Raw genomic sequence first — 21,140 nt, 5'->3', positions numbered from 1 at the left:
AGATGGATGGAGCCAAATACAGGACCATTCTGGAAGAAAACCTGATGGAGTCTGCAAAAGACCTGAGACTGGGACGGAGATTTGTCTTCCAACAAGACAATGATCCAAAACATAAAGCAAAATCTACAATGGAATGGTTCAAAAATGAACATATATAGGTGTTAGAATGGCCAAGTCAAAGTCCAGACCTGAATCCAATCGAGAATCTGTGGAAAGAACTGAAAACTGCTTTTCACAAATGCTCTCCATCCAACCTCACTGAGCTCGAGCTGTTTTGCAAGGAGGAATGGGAAAAAAAATCAGTCTCTCGATGTGCAAAACTGATAGAGACATACTCCAAGTGACTTACAGCTGTAATCACAGCAAAAGGTGGCAATACAAAGTATTAACTTAAGGGGGCTGAATAATTTTGCACGCCCAATTTTTCAGTTTTTGATTTGTTAAAAAAGTTTGAAATATCCGATAAATGTCGTTCCACTTCATGATTGTGTCCCACTTGTTGTTGATTCTTCACAAAAAAAATACAGTTTTATATCTTTATGTCTGAAGCCCGAAATGTGGCAAAAGGTCGCAAAGTTCAAGGGGGCCGAATACTTTCGCAAGGCACCGTACGATTCCCATGCCATTAAAGCCAGTAAATTGAATTGAGAGAAAGAGAGAGAGAGACACTGTGCCTCAGATCCACATAGGGGAAAGATGAGACCTGGAGGAATAAAAGCTCAGCATTCCCCGATAGCATGTTACATGTTACTGTAGCTTTGTCTGTGCATCGTCTCTTTCTGTTACTCTTCCCCTCTCTTTTCCAACTGTAGTTCAGACAAACTGTAAATCAGACAAACTCAAATCCAATATGGTCAGAAAAGCGTTTGTCAGTTTAAAACAAACAAATTAGCCTCAGGTCCAACCTGTATAATTTCTCTTCCTGCTCCCTTCCGACCTTCTGGGCAACGATGTCCCAGTTTTCAGCATATTCTTTGTAGGCCTACAAGTCCCTAGGGTGCCCTTTACTGTTTTCTCCACAGACTCTGCCCTAGGGAGGCATGGGTATTGTAGTCAAAGCCTCATGGGTGCCTCAAACTGTGTTTTGATAAAGCTGACAGTACAGTCATGCGCAAAGCGTAAAGAGCAAACACGTTGCCATCCCTTCCCAGAGGTCATTTGGTCTTATATGAAATGTGTCTTCTGCCTGTATAGGGATTCTGGGTGTGCAGTGTTTGTCATTGGGCACATACCCATACACCCACATCCACACACACCATATTTCTTTCTTTCTTCTTTCCACGCAAGTGGATTGGGAGCTGTACCATATCAGAAGGGTTTAACCACTCAGATAAGAAATGTAAGACAACCTTTTCAGGCAGTCTACACGGTAATGTGGCATTGGGGATGTTCATGCACGGTAAAGGGGTGCCAGACACATACATTTAGAGAGTCATAGAGCTCGAGTGGACGGGTGGGAAGGGGAAGATAGCAGTGGAGATGAGAAAGGGAGTCGGGGTTGTCTTTTGACACACATCCTGATGTTTCCCTTTGGTTCTCTCTCTGCCCATGTTCCTTTAAGTGCTCTCATTGTGCGGGACTGGTCGAGATAAACACATACACATTCTGACATTCTCTTTAATGTTCACACACAAGCACTTACGGGTGTATTCTCAGAGGAACTCCACAAACTTTCCGCTCTTCTTTTCCAAGCACATCCACTCTCAGTCACTGATCAAATTGTACCAGCCGAGACACTTTAGTCTGCATAGAAACAACAGTTCAATTGGACACGTTAATGTGGTAGAACTGCTGCGTTTCCATTTGACATTTTACAATCTCCGAACCTAAGGCAGTGGAGCTCTGTTCCGCTGGGGTTCTTCCCAATTAAACTCTGGCACAAACAATACAGTATACATTCTGTGCATGCATGACAAATGCCTGAAAACCATGACTTTGTCTGCCATGGTAGTGTCTGTGGTCACAGTGAAGAGGAGGGGGATGTAACTGTGGTTGTGGGGAAGGAGAAGGGGAAGGAGGGGGTGAGAGAGAGAGAGAGAGAGAGAGAGAGAGAGAGAGAGAGAGAGAGAGAGAGAGAGAGAGAGAGAGAGAGAGAGAGAGAGAGAGAGAGAGAGAGAGAGAGAGAGAGAGAGAGAGAGAGAGAGAGAGAGAGAGAGAGAGAGAGAGAGAGAGAGAGAGAGAGAGAGAGAGAGAGAGAGAGAGAGAGAGAGAGAGAGAGAGATTTTCACTCTAGGACCTCGTCATCATCACTATCCAACTATGCATATATATACTGTCACAGTCTCTCCCAGTTCATTCTGCCTGAGTGCAATATGGCCCACTTGAGCAGTGAATAAATGGTCTAGAAAGGGTATACGGTGTAGAAAGGGTATACGGTGTAGAAAGGGTATACGGTGTAGAAAGGGTAAATGGTGTAGAAAGGGTAAACGGTGTAGAAAGGGTAAACGGTGTAGAAAGGGTATATGGTGTAGAAAGGGTATACGGTGTAGAAAGGGTATACGGTGTAGAAAGGGTATACGGTGTAGAAAGGGTAAATGGTGTAGAAAGGGTAAATGGTGTAGAAAGGGTAAATGGTGTAGAAAGGGTAAACGGTGTAGAAAGGGTATACGGTGTAGAAAGGGTATATGGTGTAGAAAGGGTAAATGGTGTAGAAAGGGTATACGGTGTAGAAAGGGTATACGGTGTAGAAAGGGTATACGGTGTAGAAAGGGTATACGGTGTAGAAAGGGTATATGGTGTAGAAAGGGTATACGGTGTAGAAAGGGTAAATGGTGTAGAAAGGGTAAACGGTGTAGAAAGGGTAAACGGTGTAGAAAGGGTATATGGTGTAGAAAGGGTATACGGTGTAGAAAGGGTATACGGTGTAGAAAGGGTAAATGGTGTAGAAAGGGTATACGGTGTAGAAAGGGTATACGGTGTAGAAAGGGTATACGGTGTAGAAAGGGTATACGGTGTAGAAAGGGTAAATGGTGTAGAAAGGGTATATGGTGTAGAAAGGGTATATGGTGTAGAAAGGGTATAAGGTGTAGAAAGGGTATACGGTGTAGAAAGGGTATACGGTGTAGAAAGGGTATATGGTGTAGAAAGGGTAAACGGTGTAGAAAGGGTATATGGTGTAGAAAGGGTATACGGTGTAGAAAGGGTATATGGTGTAGAAAGGGTATACGGTGTAGAAAGGGTATACGGTGTAGAAAGGGTAAACGGTGTAGAAAGGGTATACGGTGTAGAAAGGGTAAATGGTGTAGAAAGGGTATACGGTGTAGAAAGGGTAAATGGTGTAGAAAGGGTAAACGGTGTAGAAAGGGTATACGGTGTAGAAAGGGTATACGGTGTAGAAAGGGTATACGGTGTAGAAAGGGTAAATGGTGTAGAAAGGGTATACGGTGTAGAAAGGGTATACGGTGTAGAAAGGGTAAACGGTGTAGAAAGGGTAAATGGTGTAGAAAGAGTAAACGGTGTAGAAAGGGTAAACGGTGTAGAAAGGGTATACGGTGTAGAAAGGGTAAACGGTGTAGAAAGGGTAAACGGTGTAGAAAGGGTATACGGTGTAGAAAGGGTATATGGTGTAGAAAGGGTATACGGTGTAGAAAGGGTAAATGGTGTAGAAAGGGTAAACGGTGTAGAAAGGGTAAACGGTGTAGAAAGGGTAAACGGTGTAGAAAGGGTATACGGTGTAGAAAGGGTATACGGTGTAGAAAGGGTAAATGGTGTAGAAAGGGTATACGGTGTAGAAAGGGTATACGGTGTAGAAAGGGTATACGGTGTAGAAAGGGTATACGGTGTAGAAAGGGTAAATGGTGTAGAAAGGGTATATGGTGTAGAAAGGGTATATGGTGTAGAAAGGGTATAAGGTGTAGAAAGGGTATACGGTGTAGAAAGGGTATACGGTGTAGAAAGGGTATATGGTGTAGAAAGGGTAAACGGTGTAGAAAGGGTATATGGTGTAGAAAGGGTATACGGTGTAGAAAGGGTATATGGTGTAGAAAGGGTATACGGTGTAGAAAGGGTATACGGTGTAGAAAGGGTAAACGGTGTAGAAAGGGTATACGGTGTAGAAAGGGTAAATGGTGTAGAAAGGGTATACGGTGTAGAAAGGGTAAATGGTGTAGAAAGGGTAAACGGTGTAGAAAGGGTATACGGTGTAGAAAGGGTATACGGTGTAGAAAGGGTATACGGTGTAGAAAGGGTAAATGGTGTAGAAAGGGTATACGGTGTAGAAAGGGTATACGGTGTAGAAAGGGTATACGGTGTAGAAAGGGTAAATGGTGTAGAAAGGGTATACGGTGTAGAAAGGGTATACGGTGTAGAAAGGGTATACGGTGTAGAAAGGGTATACGGTGTAGAAAGGGTAAATGGTGTAGAAAGGGTATACGGTGTAGAAAGGGTATACGGTGTAGAAAGGGTATACGGTGTAGAAAGGGTATACGGTGTAGAAAGGGTAAATGGTGTAGAAAGGGTATACGGTGTAGAAAGGGTATACGGTGTAGAAAGGGTATACGGTGTAGAAAGGGTATACGGTGTAGAAAGGGTAAACGGTGTAGAAAGGGTATACGGTGTAGAAAGGGTATACGGTGTAGAAAGGGTAAATGGTGTAGAAAGGGTATATGGTGTAGAAAGGGTATACGGTGTAGAAAGGGTATACGGTGTAGAAAGGGTATACGGTGTAGAAAGGGTATACAGTGTAGAAAGGGTATACGGTGTAGAAAGGGTATACGGTGTAGAAAGGGTAAATGGTGTAGAAAGGGTAAATGGTGTAGAAAGGGTATATGGTGTAGAAAGGGTATACGGTGTAGAAAGGGTAAATGGTGTAGAAAGGGTATATGGTGTAGAAAGGGTATACGGTGTAGAAAGGGTAAATGGTGTAGAAAGGGTATACGGTGTAGAAAGGGTAAACGGTGTAGAAAGGGTAAATGGTGTAGAAAGGGTAAATGGTGTAGAAAGGGTATACGGTGTAGAAAGGGTAAATGGTGTAGAAAGGGTAAACGGTGTAGAAAGGGTATACGGTGTAGAAAGGGTATACGGTGTAGAAAGGGTAAATGGTGTAGAAAGGGTAAATGGTGTAGAAAGGGTATACGGTGTAGAAAGGGTATACGGTGTAGAAAGGGTATACGGTGTAGAAAGGGTATACGGTGTAGAAAGGGTATACGGTGTAGAAAGGGTAAACGGTGTAGAAAGGGTATACGGTGTAGAAAGGGTAAACGGTGTAGAAAGGGTATACGGTTTAGAAAGGGTATACGGTGTAGAAAGGGTAAACGGTGTAGAAAGGGTAAACGGTGTAGAAAGGGTATACGGTGTAGAAAGGGTATATGGTGTAGAAAGGGTAAACGGTGTAGAAAGGGTAAACGGTGTAGAAAGGGTATATGGTGTAGAAAGGGTAAATGGTGTAGAAAGGGTAAACGGTGTAGAAAGGGTATACGGTGTAGAAAGGGTATACGGTGTAGAAAGGGTAAACGGTGTAGAAAGGGTAAACGGTGTAGAAAGGGTATACGGTGTAGAAAGGGTATACGGTGTAGAAAGGGTATACGGTGTAGAAAGGGTAAACGGTGTAGAAAGGGTAAACGGTGTAGAAAGGGTATACGGTGTAGAAAGGGTATACGGTGTAGAAATGGTAAATGGTGTAGAAAGAGTAAACGGTGTAGAAAGGGTAAACGGTGTAGAAAGGGTATACGGTGTAGAAAGGGTAAACGGTGTAGAAAGGGTAAACGGTGTAGAAAGGGTATACGGTGTAGAAAGGGTAAACGGTGTAGAAAGGGTAAACGGTGTAGAAAGGGTATACGGTGTAGAAAGGGTATACGGTGTAGAAAGGGTATACGGTGTAGAAAGGGTATACGGTGTAGAAAGGGTAAATGGTGTAGAAAGGGTAAACGGTGTAGAAAGGGTATACGGTGTAGAAAGGGTATACGGTGTAGAAAGGGTAAATGGTGTAGAAAGGGTAAACGGTGTAGAAAGGGTATACGGTGTAGAAAGGGTAAACGGTGTAGAAAGGGTATACGGTGTAGAAAGGGTATACGGTGTAGAAAGGGTAAATGGTGTAGAAAGGGTAAACGGTGTAGAAAGGGTATACGGTGTAGAAAGGGTAAACGGTGTAGAAAGGGTAAACGGTGTAGAAAGGGTATACGGTGTAGAAAGGGTAAACGGTGTAGAAAGGGTATACGGTGTAGAAAGGGTAAACGGTGTAGAAAGGGTATACGGTGTAGAAAGGGTAAACGGTGTAGAAAGGGTATACGGTGTAGAAAGGGTAAATGGTGTAGAAAGGGTAAATGGTGTAGAAAGGGTATATGGTGTAGAAAGGGTAAATGGTGTAGAAAGGGTATACGGCGAATGTATGTAACACCGGTAATGGTCTAGTGTGTGTTCTATTTACAGTATCAGCACACTTCGAAAATCAGACGCTTGGAGGGCCATTTGGAGAGGGTTTTTTTTGTGTGTATTGTGTGGGTTTGCATGTGTGTGAGCATGTGCATTTATGTACGTGTGTGTGTGTGTGAGAGAGAGAGAAATTTGAGAGATGAATTCATACACTCTCTATGCTAATAGTATGGCTGTAGGGGTATTTGCATGTATGAGTGTGTCACACAACCCAGATGCTTATGTCAAGAATGAAAGAAAGATGGCTAAAACAACAGGCATTATGTGCTTTCTAAAGGCTCTAGGACAAACCCTGGTGGTAATCAAGACTGTTCCGCTTTGACTCTTCCATGGCTGTCCCTTGATTACCTTTTAGCCTTCTACTTTGTTGTTCCTCTGTCTCCTTTCGCCTCCTATATCTGTCTTAATCCTCCTAATTTAATTCTCCCTTGATCCTCTCTCTTTCCCTTCATTCCTCTCCTTCTCTCTCTCTCTCTCTCTCTCTCATTCTCTCTCTCTCTCTCTCTCTCTCTCTCTCTCTCTCTCTCTCTCTCTCTCTCTCTCTCTCTCTCTCTCTCTCTCTATCTCTGTGTGTCCACAGCTGCAGTCGTTCCTGCAAGTGAACATCAGCCAGGTACATGTGGATGAGTGTGCCAACACAGACTGTGGTGGCAGCGGCGGCTGCTCCAACATGCTGAGCGTCAGCGACACGCCCACTGTGGTGGATTCTGGGAGCCTGTCACTGGTGTCGGTGACGGTGGAATCCACGGCAGTATGCAGCTGCTCCGGTAGAGAACACGTCCACAAGATCTGTTCCTCCTATCCCAGAAACCCCTGCTTCAACGGGGGCATCTGTGTCGACACTCAGAGCGGGTACAGGTGAGGAAGAAGTCATACCACCTGCAGTGAAATGTTCACACAGGAGAAGGGGTTTAATTGTGTTTACAGTTGTGTACAGGGTGAGCTGAGGTGTCAAAAAACAGCAAATAGCCTTTGGCAGCCTAACCTTTTAGCAGTCACGAGGGTGGGGGAAGGGGAGGGAAGGCTCAGATCTGTTGTTTCCCTGTTGAGATAGTGATGGTTACCTGGAGTTTTCAACAGATAGATGAGAATGAATACCTGGTAGGAGAATGCTTTATGAATGAGAGTGAGGGCTATGTGTGGAAGAGGAATCAATAAGTCAACTAATACTTAAATCTTGCTAGAGGGATGAAACTCTATGAAAGTATTTGGCCAAAAACAGGCAAGTGGCGCCGTGCGCTCGCTCGCTCGCTCGCTCACTCGCGCCAATGCTGTGCTGGTGCTGAATGATAGATCAAGTGAAGCTTTCAAAAGGATCCAAGCCCCTCTTTGTGAGTCTCATCACTTAACCTACCTCCAAGACTTCTCACAAATATGAGGTACACAGCTTTTAGCCTTTTTCTCCAATTATCCAGAGCCAGTAATGCTATTGATTTTCTTCACTGGGTAACAATACCTAAACAGAGAGAAGGGGACTAACAATCCATTTTACATGGGGGGCGAGGGGGGTAATGGTGAGGAGGAGAGAGTGCAGCAAAGTCATTTGGTACGGGGGTTGGAAGGTGAGGTGGGGGTGAGGGGTCGGGTTAGACAACCAGAAAACATAGCCGAGGCTGTTTAAATAACCTCGTTAGCCACGCCTGATTATTCTGCTTCATCTCTAATTGAACAGAGTTAAACCATGTCCACAGGTCTCACTTCCCTCTCTCTCTCTCTCTCTGGCTCTCTCTCTCTCTCGCCGGCCAGGCCTTTGATGCCTTTCCGACCTGGGCTCAGCTCACTGCTGTAATCCCAGCGGTGGTTGTTTAGGAGAGAATCTTTAGCTTCAGTACTGAGCTCTGTGTTCTACAGTACAGCAGCCATGTTGCAGTGCCATGTGTCTGGCGCCTCGTGTTCCTCTCTGCTCCTCTCACCTCCTCTACCTCTCTCCCCCAGTGCCTCTCTGTTGTTGGTTCCCTCTTGGTCCTCCTGAGTGAATTTCATAGTTGTGCTCTGAATGTCTGAGCGAGCTCAACATCAAGCTAAATACTTCTGGGATGGTGTTGAGGAGGAAGGCTAAACGCTGCCGGTGATGTGGGGGGAATTTTCTTTAATCTAATGATCTTTGTGATTAAAAATGCAAAGGAAATGAACACATCGAAAATGCCAACCTGGCCGCTACACGAAAGGAGGTATTTAAAAGGGAATGATGCATGTTTTATCATGCGTTTGTGTATGTTTTTGTTAGGGTGTTAGCAATGTGGAAGTGCACTTAAATAACAGTGCACAAACAATTTAATGAGAGCTCGAGATCATTTAAAAAATATATATATTTCATCTCTGAGAATTCATGCAACACTTTATTTTCTGATGCAATTATGTGTCAACCAGATTGTACACAAGCACTGTGGAGACCACTTAGGTACCCCTTTTGGTGGAGACACATAAACGACTACACTGCTGTGTGTCTGGCCTGAACTCTGTGAGCAGAATCAGAATCACCATATTTACTAAGGCACTGCTCTGGGGAGGTGCTGGCCATTCCTCCTGTGGATTTCACGTGTGCAGACTTATGACCCCCACGGACGTCAACACAGCCATAGATGATACTTCAGTTGGAGCACGCTGACAGACCTATAACGTTAGTCTCCTGACTGAGGTAGAGAGAGAGAGAGAGGACGAAGGAGGATGACAGAGACACACACATACACACACACACACACACCCCGTGCAAACACACACATCGAAAGTCCCTCGTTTGAAATCCACTGGCATTGTTAGTTCATATTCAGAGGTAATCTGCTGCTGATTTGGTGTTCATGTCTAGAAAGGAGGTGTATACGGATGTTCCTGAAAAAATTGCCAGACATCTTGCCCAAAATTTGAACATATGCCCAAATGCTCTTCCTGGAATTGTCCATCCTGCTTCCCTTTGAAACACGAAAGGAGAAGCAATTTAATTTGGTTCTCTGCTGTTTAATTAAAAGAAGAAAGTAAAACCCAGGATTTGTGTCTAGTTGGACGTACTAAGCGTGTAATGTGCCTTGCCATTGGTCCGTACCAGAATGATTTATGCAGCCAACCCAGAGTTAATCCCAGCTCTCTCTCTGTTGCAGACACATATTGGCTTCTAACAGTTGAACTGACATTGCCAGATTGGCCCAAACACAGGATAAAGTTGTTGATGTGTCAGAACAGAAGAGCTTCCTTGTTGATGACAAGTTGTCCTTGTAGAGCTCACATTCCTCAGTGTATATTATAACTGAAAAGCCAAGAACTTTAAAAGCTGTGAAGCATTTTGAATCTGTGAATGTAGCGGATAATTAACCATGTTAATAGAAATTCCTCACATTATACGTATTCAATTATGACATTTCTACGATTATTGTTTCCACTAGTCTTTATAACTGAAGGTCAATGTCATCCTCTGCAGGCTTGGGTGTGAAACCGTTCACAGACAAACGCAAGCCTGGTAATAGATATGAGACAGAGGCAGTGGACGGTTGCTGAGCAGAGCACAGAGCCCTGGCCTGGTTTATCACTAGGCGTTGAGGACACGGATGTCGAACTGCGAGATTTAAGAGATTTAAGATTTAAGGAACAACATGTAGATAATCGTGGCGCCAGGATTAATAGCGGGATTTGAAAATGGAGGACAGGGGAGATTACTTGGTCCGAACGCTAACAAATAACATTCCCGTGTGCAAGCAAAGAACAGGAAATGAGCAAAGGAAAAAAAAAAACTAAAGTACAGTAAGAGGATTGGGGTTGAGGCCATCGTGGCTGAAATCATGTTCCTGATATCGCTGAGGGGGATAAATGAGTGAGATAATTCCCTGAGACTGGGTGAATTGCTTCCAAACGGACAGATAAGGTAGGTCAAGTTTCCAGTGTATTGTCTTCAGTCCCCCTATCTTTACATCTCCTTCTCTCTACAGCCTTATCTCTCCCTCTTTCTTTTCTATAAGTGATCCCTCCTTTGTACGTCACTGTCTGTCACTCCGGTAGATGTGTTGATGTCTTTTGATGGTCAGATGGTCTGATGGTGTAATACAAGCCTTGTTTGCTGCTCGGGGCCTAGTCACACTGAGCCGTGACCGTGCGTGTACACTTCCTCCCTTTCCATGTGACAGTGGTCAGGTAGACGCATGGCTCCAGGCTGTAACCACATCCAGATATCACTGGACTCAACTCCCTGCCTCTCCACAGTCAGGTGGCGTTATAGTGTCACTATAGGATCCTGTTTGGTAAACCGGAGCCTATAGGACCTTCGTCAGAACCAGTGCTCCTAGAGCTCCCAGACCAAACTTCCTTTCATTCTTCTGCGTCACGGTCGTGACCCCAATGTTGTTGGGAACAGAACAGCCCGACATGCTGATCTGCAACGTTCACCACCTGCTGTTGTTCTCTACCCTATAGTATAATAATGTCTGCTATTTAGCAGAGACTTTTATCCAAAGCGACTTACAGTCAGGTTTGCATACAGTCCTCTCTCCTCTCTCCCTTTTTGGCTATGGTGTGCCTTCTAAACGTGGGGTGTATAGCTTTGATTACTGTGCCTGGTTATTAGAAGAAGCATGTTATTGTGTTAGCGCACGGCCCTGTCTGTTTCTCTCCTCCCGCATTTGCATGTCTGCCAGGTGCCAGGGGGACTATCATTTCCGACAGTCTCTCCTTTTCAATCTGGGTTCAGAGCAGAGACTGGGAAATGGGAAAGACTAAATGCAAGAGTGTCGGATGTGGCAGCCAGGCAGCCAGGAGCTCTTCTCTCTCTCTTCGCAGCACACAAATGAGAGAGGAACGAAACGAAGGGAGCATAGCGGCCTGGAAGACTATTATTAGGCTGCTGTGAGTAGGGTGATGGAGAGGGAACCGGCTGAGAAAATAGCTGGGCTTCTGACTAAACTAACTAGAGAAAGCCACACTTGATTGATGCCACAGGATTGCCCGTGCGTGTGTGTGCCAGCTATATTAGCTGTCTCCACAACAGGTGGATACAGTGGGGTTGTGTGTGTGTGTGTGTGTGTGTGTGTGTGTGTGTGTGTGTGTGTGTGTGTGTGTGTGTGTGTGTGTGTGTGTGTGTGTGTGTGTGTGTGTGTGTGTGTGTGTGTGTGTGTGTGTGTGTGTGTGTGTGTGTGTGTGTGTGTGTGTGTGTGTGTGTGTGTGTGTGTGTGACAAAGGAAGACTGAATGAAGGAAAAGGGATGACAGAATAACCGGAGGGAGGAGTACAGCTGTGCTCGGTTGCTATGTTGTTAATAGTGATGGATTCTCCCTATGGTACAGCTGATAATGAGAACATCTGCATGAGATGTGGAGTGTCTCGCAGAAGGAAATCACTAGAGGCGAAACAGTAGTGGGAGAGCATGACAGACAGAGAGAGAGAAAGCTGAAATATAGTGTTCTCCAGATTGTGAGCAGTCCTTGGGGGCTAATATAGACTGCTAGATGCTTAGTTGGGATGTACACTCACAATCTTTAGTTGTTATGCAATTGAGAACAATTAGAAGCAAATTGTATGTGTGTGCGTGCGTGCGTGCGTGCGACTGCTAGTGTGTGTGTGTGCGTGTGTGCGTGTGTGTGTGCGTGTGTGTGTGTGTGTGCGTACGTGCGTGCGTGTGTGTGTGTGTGTGTGTGTGACTGACTGTTGTGTGGTTAAGCAGAAGCAGGCCATCCCATCCCGGCCTCAGCAGGGACATCCTGATAGAGCAGTCTTGCGTGATAGATGAGGGAATAACTCAATTGCTTTGTGTTATTCTTATTGTGATGTTCCTCCTCCTTGTTATTTTGCCCTAGATGCCAGTGCCCTGCGCAGTTCGAGGGGCCAGAGTGCCAGCAGACCAAACACAGTTTCCATGGCAACGGCTATGCCTGGTTTCCTCCCATAAGGCCTTGCTTCGAGAGCCGTCTCTCCCTGGAGTTCATCACGGAGGTTGCAGATGGTCTGCTGCTCTACAGCGGGCCCCTGGCCCAGCTACAGCCCTGGGACCTTGAGGACTTCATGGCCATAGGTAATATATCTACTTATCTACTCACAGAGGAGGGGGACAGGAATACAGGATAGAGGAGAGACAGGGTAGAAGGGAGGGGCAGCCATGCATACGTCAGTGTGTGAGTGCTGGTAATTGTGTTTGCGGTACAATGTGATGGCGCGATAGAGATAGGAAGGTTGCATGAGGCAGAAATGCTCAAATTGTCCTCTACACAACTCTGTCTGAATTTGCTGGTTTAAAATAAACAAGACTACTAAGGTTCTTTTTACATGGAGATTTGTTGTGCCAACGCTGCCAAATTAGTTTGGGGGTGGAGGGGATTCTTTGAAGGGGGGTCAGCTTCAGCCTACACACAGCTCCTGAGGCCTTTAATGAGTGTACACTTGGTGGTAAAGGCTGATCTGTGTGTGTGTGTGTGTGTGTGTGTGTGTGTGTGTGTGTGTGTGTGTGTGTGTGTGTGTGAGACAACATCAGGTCTTTAGGGGTTAATGAGGGGCTCGTTATGAAAGTAAAGGCTTATTTGTCATTCATTCCAGAATGTAATTACAACGGGGTGTGCATATTTAGAGCTTTAATGAACTTGTTGAGCTGCGTGGACGTGCTTAGCATACATTCTCACGTTAAGGCCTGGAGTAAATAACATACGATGTTTGTGTGTACGTGTTTGTGGCTTCATTCCACATTATGTCTGCGTTCGAGTATTAGCACTCGATTCAATGCTGGAAGACATTTTGTGTGTGCGTGTGTGTATGTGTGCGTGCGTATGCGTGTGTGCGCACGGGTGTGTGTGTGTGTGTGTGTGTGTGTGTGTGTGTGTGTGTGTGTGTGTGTGTGTGTGTGTGTGTGTGTGTGTTTGAATGGGAAACAAAGGAGAAAGGATACAGTAGAAGTTTCAACGTTTTTTTTCCCACATGCACAGGACAGTCGTCAGTCTGCATTTTCAACCGTCTCAACACGATGCATAGTTAGTGTGTTGTACTGTGAAGATGTAAAGATGTCTGCAGTCTCAACCGTCTCAACACGATGCATAGTTAGTGTGTTGTACTGTGAAGATGTAAAGATGTCTGCAGTCTCAACCGTCTCAACACGATGCATAGTTAGTGTGTTGTACTGTGAAGATGTAAAGATGTCTGCAGTCTCAACCGTCTCAACACGATGCATAGTTAGTGTGTTGTACTGTGAAGATGTAAAGATGTCTGCAGTCTCAACCGTCTCAACACGATGCATAGTTAGTGTGTTGTACTGTGAAGATGTAAAGATGTCTGCAGTCTCAACCGTCTCAACACGATGCATAGTTAGTGTGTTGTACTGTGAAGATGTAAAGATGTCTGCAGTCTCAACCGTCTCAACACGATGCATAGTTAGTGTGTTGTACTGTGAAGATGTAAAGATGTCTGCAGTCTCAACCGTCTCAACACGATGCATAGTTAGTGTGTTGTACTGTGAAGATGTAAAGATGTCTGCATTCTCAACCGTCTCAACACGATGCATAGTTAGTGTGTTGTACTGTGAAGATGTAAAGATGTCTGCAGATGTTGCAGTGAGTCAGGGTATCCCAAACGCGGTCCTGGGGCCCTTCCTGGGTGCACGTTTTGGTTTTTGCCATAGCACCACACAGCTGTTTCAAATAATCAACGTCCACAGTCTCACAGCTTCACATCCCAGTCCACAGCTACTGAGTGTGGAGGGAGAGACATAGTCTGAAGAAGAGAGACCAAATCCAACAAAAGTCTGCGTCACATGAGCTTCCTATTCTTAATCCAGCACTGTGCCAGAGAGGACAGAGATAGTGACAGGGAAGACAGAGAGGGATGAATAGAGCATGGATATGAGTGGAAGGCTGAGAGTGGAGTTGGCAAGTATATACGGCTGAGACTTAAAGTGAGAAACAGACAATAGCAGTTCAGCCCAATGTCTCTATATTACTCTCTCAAACAGACACAGACACACACACACATACCCCTTACTCTCACCCACAGGTTGACTGTGTCAAACCTTGTTATTTCTCGCTGTTTAGCAGTGCAACCTATTAAACCTTCTGATTTCCCACTGCTTCCCGGCCCGAATCTCCTTATTAAAGACGCTGAACGGCTCGCTGGCTGCCTCCTGCAGCCCTGCCCACTCACTGTCTGTTCTCCGCTGTGCTTTACCTTGCTGTGCTGTTTATCCCCCCCATGGGACTTTGTACCAAGCATGTGGCATAGCACAGACCTGCCTCTGCAAAACACCCCTGCATGTCCTACATTCTCTGCTGTTCCCCTGGGATTAAAGGCCCAATGTAGCCATTTGTACAGTATATCAATATCTAATCATTTCTGGATAACAATTATGTAGCTTACTGTAGTAGAAATAAACAAAAACAGCTTTTTAGCAAAAAACGGCCGTATTTCTCAAGCAATACTTTTGCTAGGACTGTCTGGGAGTTGTCTGAGTGGGGAGGGGAAAATTGAAAACCAGCTGTTATTGGCAGAGATGTTTGGAACTCTGTTATTCATCTATTAACTAATTCACCGCCTGGTGATGTCACCAGGCAAGCCAAAACTCCACCCATGCAAAACATGCTGATTAGAAGGTCCTTGGTAGATTGTATTTTCAACCAGAAACTATCAGGAAATAATCATTTTTGTTCACTCTTTTACACTGTTAGTTTCATCAGCTGTTGCACAATATGATACAAAACACAGGAGAAACCATTTTGACTGCACCAGGCCTTTCGGTGATAGAGCACCGAGCCAGTTTGGCAAGTAGCCTGCGTTTAAAGCAGGGCTGTTCAATTCTGGTCCTGACCGAAACACTTCTGTTTTTTTGTTTCTACCTGGTAGTTAATTGCACTCACCTGGTGTTGCAGGTGTGAATGAGTCCCTTATTAGGAGGAGAGGATAAAAACCAGAAGTGTTTCTGCCCTCCAGAACTGACATTGAACAGCCCGGGTTTAGAGAGAATGGCATCCTATTCCCACAAAGTAGTGCATTATAAATTGAATAGGGAACTATTTGGGATGCGGCCAGTGTCTGTTATTGCCCAGCTTGGGCCTGTATGAGATTACTGGACAGGTCTGAGGTGATTTGTTCTGGGCCGGACAGAGCAATGGATGTTGCGCTACCAGGGAGGAAGATGTCTTTGGTTCTGCTTGTTAACTTTTCCATGGCTCGTAATCTTTGTCCCGGTCTGATGTGGGTCAGATAGATATGTGCTTCATGCTGAAAGCATTATATTGAGTAATGGATGTGTATAGTGTAGGTTTGCAGGGCATATGGTATCTTTTAGAGTGCCCTTTGGTCTGTCCTCTCCTCTAAATGTAATACGTGTTATATTTCTCTCTAAATCCCGCCAGAGATCTAGACCCTGTCTGTGCTGCCTCCTGACTTTGACGGCTGGAACAGTGAGATCATAGTTAAATGAGTCGCATTATTGTAAACTCCCCCTTCTCAAGGGTACGAGCCATGGGGCTGAGCTTGTCCAATCAATAGACAAATTAACCGGACAAATTAAATTTGGGTGATTACGTACTCCTGCAGAATGGGAAACAGGCTCTCGGGGCTCGGCTGGGGATCCAGTTTACACCTCGTTGCCAGGAGTTGCATTCAGCTCCAAGGATAGAGCAGAAAAAATGTCATCACTCACTTTGTCTCATTCTGACCTGACGGCAGCCTATTTATCATGCTTTTAATATGTGGAATTTAGATTTTCTTAATAAATGCAACTAAAAAGCCCGATGTTTCAAAAAATGATTGAGTAATGGTATGGAAATAAACTCAATGAATGTAATGTTTATATGCTTGCAACAATGTAAGCCAATTTATATGGTTGTTTTGCAAGGTTATTGCATTTTTTTTACCCATAATAAATTGAAACATAATACCCGGTTGAATGTAAACATCTCAGGCATTTGGCATTGGGCTATTTTTTACATATTTTGCTTTATGCAGTTATACTGTTGGTGGTCTCAGAAGGAACTGAGAAACAGGCTGACTGAGAATAAGGTGAACACCCCCCCCCCCCCCCCAAACACGCACACACAACCCCCCAACACACACACACACACGTGTAGACACAGCATCTGGCAGATGAAAGCGAGCAGAGAGATACACTGAGTGTGAAACGCACATTACGGTCAATTTGCAGAAACCTGTTTCACAGTCTTTTAGCACTGCACCCGTTTCAAATATCGCTTTTAAGTTTGGGTCCTGTTTCCTGGGGGTCTGGGGGTGTTTGCTGACAGTCAATTTATATTAAAGGCACCACAGTCACAGACTCTCTTTCTCTGTTGCTGGGCTGCTGATTTGTATACACTGAGTGATTTGTAATGCTGTTTATGCAGTCCATATTCTCCTGGCCGCAAACATATTCCCTTCAGGAACTTCAGAAAAGAGGCAATTTTTCATATTTAAGTGGGAGTGCCATGCTTTGGGGGCTGAGACCCCCTGGCTTCCCCTCTCACCAAGACGCTCGACAGGGAAGATTCATCTGCAGGGATGTCGAGGAGGAGACCATGATGAATAAGGGATGAGGAGGGGAGATTAGCCGTGACCGCGCTGAGTCCGCCAACCGGAGTTTAAGAGCAAAAGCTTGTAGTAACCTGAATACACCCGGGCGTACTCTCCCTGTCCAAGATCATTTGATACGGCACAACATAAAGCCCATTTGGCCTGTCTGCCCACTCTTCAGCCTCCCTGCCTGACCAGCCCAGCCCAGCCGGTCCATGCCCGTGGAGGTTCTCCTCTCAGGCACTCAACACCCCTCTCCTGTCCTTCCCTCTCTCTTTTCATCTCAACCAAGCCTTCCACCGTTCACACCTGTCACCCAGCAGTCTGTCCCCTTTTCTCCTGAAATGTCACATCAGCCCCAACAAGGAGGGTCGGGACCCTTGTCAGATTGAGACACCCTGTGGGACAGTGTCAGTCTTTTGCTTGATGGTGGTGGCCACTGTGGGCCTTTCACATGAAAAGGGCTTTTCACTCAGGCTTAGGCTGGGCTCTGTACATCAGTGACTTACTGCTAGCTCAAAGTAATCTCTGTCTGAGCACAGGTTGCCTACTGGGAATCCACTGTGAGAACACTGCAGAGAGACAGGTGGGAGAGGGAGAGAGAGAAAAGGTTGGGGTTATAAAAGAGGAAGACACGACAAGCCAGACCGAGGGACTGTCATGGAGAGAGGCCGGGCGGAAGAGAATGGGATGACGAAAGCCAGAAAACGATGAAGACCTTTGGAAGAGGGAGAACAACCCTCTCTGTCGAAAACAGAGCATTTGCGAGCCTAGAAAATAGAGCGACGTGGAGTTTATATATACAGCCCTATTCTCTCCTGAACTCTTAAACTGTGGATGTCATGTTGATTTATGGAGAAACAGTGGTTGGTTGACATGTTGTTTACCCACAGTCCTTTGCAAACAGTATAAAGCATACAACGAGTCTTAACTGGTTCATTAATTTTTAATTTCCCATTTGACTAAGTCAGAAAATAGAATCACTTTTTAATGTTTATTGTCTTATAGTGGGGGGGGGGGGGGGGGGGCATAATTGCATAGCGCCAGGCACTGTTGTAATCCTTATTGTGGAGTGAGCATGATGACGTCGGACTGTTAGTTATATTTACCTGGTTTACTATTAGCTTTGCACCTTTTACTGTTGTTGTTTTTCAGGTTCTAATACTGGCCCAGGTTATTAGATGTCATTGTAAGTGCGTCATCTTTCTGAACAGACTGCAGAAAGCACTGAGGTGGTGCCTGTTTTTACTTTAATCTGGGGTTGGGTGAGCACACACCACTCTTACAGAATTTAGACCATTTGAAAAAATATATATATTTTTTATTTATTTCACCTTTATTTAACCAGGTAGGCTAGTTGAGAACAAGTTCTCATTTCCCACTGCAACCTGGCCAAGAATAAAGCAAAGACAAAGCCAAGCAGTGCGACACAAAACAAGTACACAGAGTTAAGTTGACCGCAGGTCAGTTGACCTTGATTAGTTGGCTGTGCTTCGCTGTGGTTGCTTGTTCTTGGTGTGTTGCAGTGACCAGATGAAATGTGTACAGAATTGACATCCTCAGGATGAAGTGGTCTGTGTGTGGTTGTATCTGATCCTCCCTGGCATTAAGAGTATGTGATGGGGGTTGTGGATGGTCATCCCTGGGGATGTAACCACCATGTGTGACCTCATGTCGGTGTCCTCTCTCTCTCTCCCCTCAGAGCTGATCGATGGCACTCCCACACTCAAGATAAACCATGGCTCGGGCACACTGGTCTTGCAGTTGCCAGGCAACGTGAACGTGGCGGACAGACGGTGGCACCGTCTGGATGTGAGGAGCAACAGTAAGGTGGGTGTCTGAAGTCTGAGCTGCTGCCAAACTTATACCATCCCATGGACCCCCCCCCCCCCCCCCCCCCCCACACACACACACACACACATCTCCCCCAACACTAGCCATATGCTGTTCATTCTTATAGAACTCCGGGGGAAGTTTAATGCAAACAGGTGGTGTCTCTACTAGACTAGTCCTGTTTTCATGACATCGTCTGGAGAAGTAGGAGGGTTTGAGTGGTTTGGATTCAGTGGAGATCGAATGGATACCTCCTGAATACATTACTGTGTACGGCCGCTGTGGCTGTATGACAGCGCTAACAACAACTTTGTTCGTCTACCAGGTCTGAAAAACAAACTCAGGGTTATTCGGGAAATGGTCAATGTATTATATAAACAGTGTCATACAAACACTGTATTAGTATTTGTATGCCATTTACAAACTCAAAATTAATGCACCTCAATGTCTGCTATGAAGTAACTTGCTGAATATGCTTGTTGAAAACAATGAACTGGTTTTGAGTAGATGTTGAATAGGACCTTTTAGAAGCAAATTTGTTACATTTGTATGGTTAGTTGGTTCTTGCAGTAGAATATAGTACAGATAGGTAGGTATAATACAGATATTAAAGAGGAATTACTGGAAATAATGGAGCTCATATTAGACTGGTGGGCCAGCCAGTATCTGATGTCTTGATATTCCTGATGTCCTGATATTCTGGATGTGCTGATATTCTAGATGTCCTGATATTCCTTATATTCTTGATGGGCTGATATTCCCGGTGTCCTGATGTTCCTGATTTCCTGATGTGTTGATATTCCTGGTGTCCTGATATTCCTGATGTGCTGATATTCCTGATGTGCTGATATTCTCGATGTGCTGATATTCCTGATGTGCTGATATTCCTGATGTGCTGATATTCTCGATGTGCTGATATTCCTGATGTGCTGATATTCTCGATGTGCTGATATTCCTGATGTGCTGATATTCCTGATGTGCTGATATTCTCGATGTGCTGATATTCCTGATGTGCTGATATTCCTGATGTGCTGATATTCCCGATGTCTTTATATTCCTGATGTGCTGATATTCCTGATGTGCTGATATTCCTGATATTCCTGATGTCCTGATATTCCTGATGTCCTGATTTCCCTGATGTGCTGATATTCCTGATGTCTTGATATTAGCTGATGTCTTGATATTCCTGATGTCCTGATAATCTGGATGTCCTTATATTCCGGATGTCCTGATATTTCCGATGTGCTGATATTCCTCATGTGCTCCTGTAGGAGGTACGCTTCACACTGGACCGCTGTGCCGGGGCCACCGTCATGGAAATGGAGGGAGTGGGCAGCTGGCTGACCACAGAGGACCACTCATCATGCGAGGTCACTGGGGTCACGCCCAACCTGGACAGGTAGCCTACTCACGCCTCTCTCTCTCGCTCTCTCTCTCTCTCTATTTGTGTCTGTCTGTTGCTTTCACTCTTTCTTTCTTTCTTTCTCTCTTTCTCTCTCCCTCTAGCTCTCTGTCTTTCTTGCACTCTATTTATTTCTCTCTCTTGCTCTCTTTCTTTATTTCTCTCTCTCATTCTCTCTCCCTCTGCCTATCTGTCTCTCTCTCTCTCCATCTCTCTCTCTCTCGCTCTCTCTCTCTCTCTCTCTCTCTCTCTCTCTTTCTCTCTCATGCTCTCTCTCTCTCCCTGTCTGTCTTTGTCTCTCTCCTCCTTTACACAGAATACACACCTTTCACATAGTCAAACTCAGAACACCAGATTGGTGGGGTACAAGGCCGTACAGCAGTAGAAAATAGGGACGGATGGGTGTATGAAAAGATACTGAAAACTACGGACAATGTTGTTATTTCATTCCTCAGGCACCTGAACGGGACCCAGGTGTTACAGCTGGGTGGAGTCAATGAGGACCTGCCCTATGTCTACCCGCAGTTACAACACAAACACTTTACTGGCTGCATCAGGAACCTCGTTGTCGACAGCAAGGTAACGCTCGCTGCAATGTGTTTCCTCCCAATCATCACACACCCTGAGTAGCCTTGGGAAGCGATTTAGCTCTTATACAACACATAACATCTCCATTGTTAAAAGTTACATTTGTACTGCAGGCAGCATGGTGTTGTTAAACTGCATACAGCAGCTCACATAAATGCTTTCAAACACTTCCACACCTTTCCCACGGACATTGTCACAGCAACACTCCTGTAGAAAAGGTATGATCCGGGATCGCATTCAGCGCATAACCACTGGACACAGTCTGAACTGGTAGATATACCACCATGGCAACAGTCGTCACGGGGAGGACAGCGGTCCTTCTGCCCATGTGACTCCGTGACACTGTGTGACACTGGGAACTAAAGGTATTTGTCACTAAAACACTCTCCTGCACGCCCGCTGGCTACAAAACGTAGGGCTGAGGTTCGATACAATATTCATAGATCTCTTATTGTAGACTGGAAAGACTGGGGGCGTGGGTGGAACATGT

The 21,140-nt window shown here is 45.2% G+C and overlaps 1 protein-coding gene across 1 annotated transcript in view; it reads left to right on the top strand.

Annotated features, from left to right (window-relative positions):
• si:ch211-186j3.6 (neural-cadherin) overlaps positions 1–21,140 on the top strand; it is a 220,182-nt gene that overhangs the window by 167,064 nt on the left and 31,978 nt on the right. Inside the window, exons 22-26 of the mRNA XM_036963347.1 lie at positions 6,950–7,227; positions 12,144–12,358; positions 18,530–18,657; positions 19,932–20,059; positions 20,518–20,641. Coding sequence (XP_036819242.1) covers positions 6,950–7,227; positions 12,144–12,358; positions 18,530–18,657; positions 19,932–20,059; positions 20,518–20,641 — 873 coding nt within the window. The remainder of the gene's footprint in view (positions 1–6,949; positions 7,228–12,143; positions 12,359–18,529; positions 18,658–19,931; positions 20,060–20,517; positions 20,642–21,140) is intronic.

Source organism: Oncorhynchus mykiss, chromosome 26, assembly GCF_013265735.2.
Source record: "Oncorhynchus mykiss isolate Arlee chromosome 26, USDA_OmykA_1.1, whole genome shotgun sequence".
NCBI lineage: Eukaryota > Metazoa > Chordata > Actinopteri > Salmoniformes > Salmonidae > Oncorhynchus > Oncorhynchus mykiss.
Note: the sequence above shows the minus strand (reverse complement) of the source record. Positions and strands in the feature narration are given on the sequence as shown.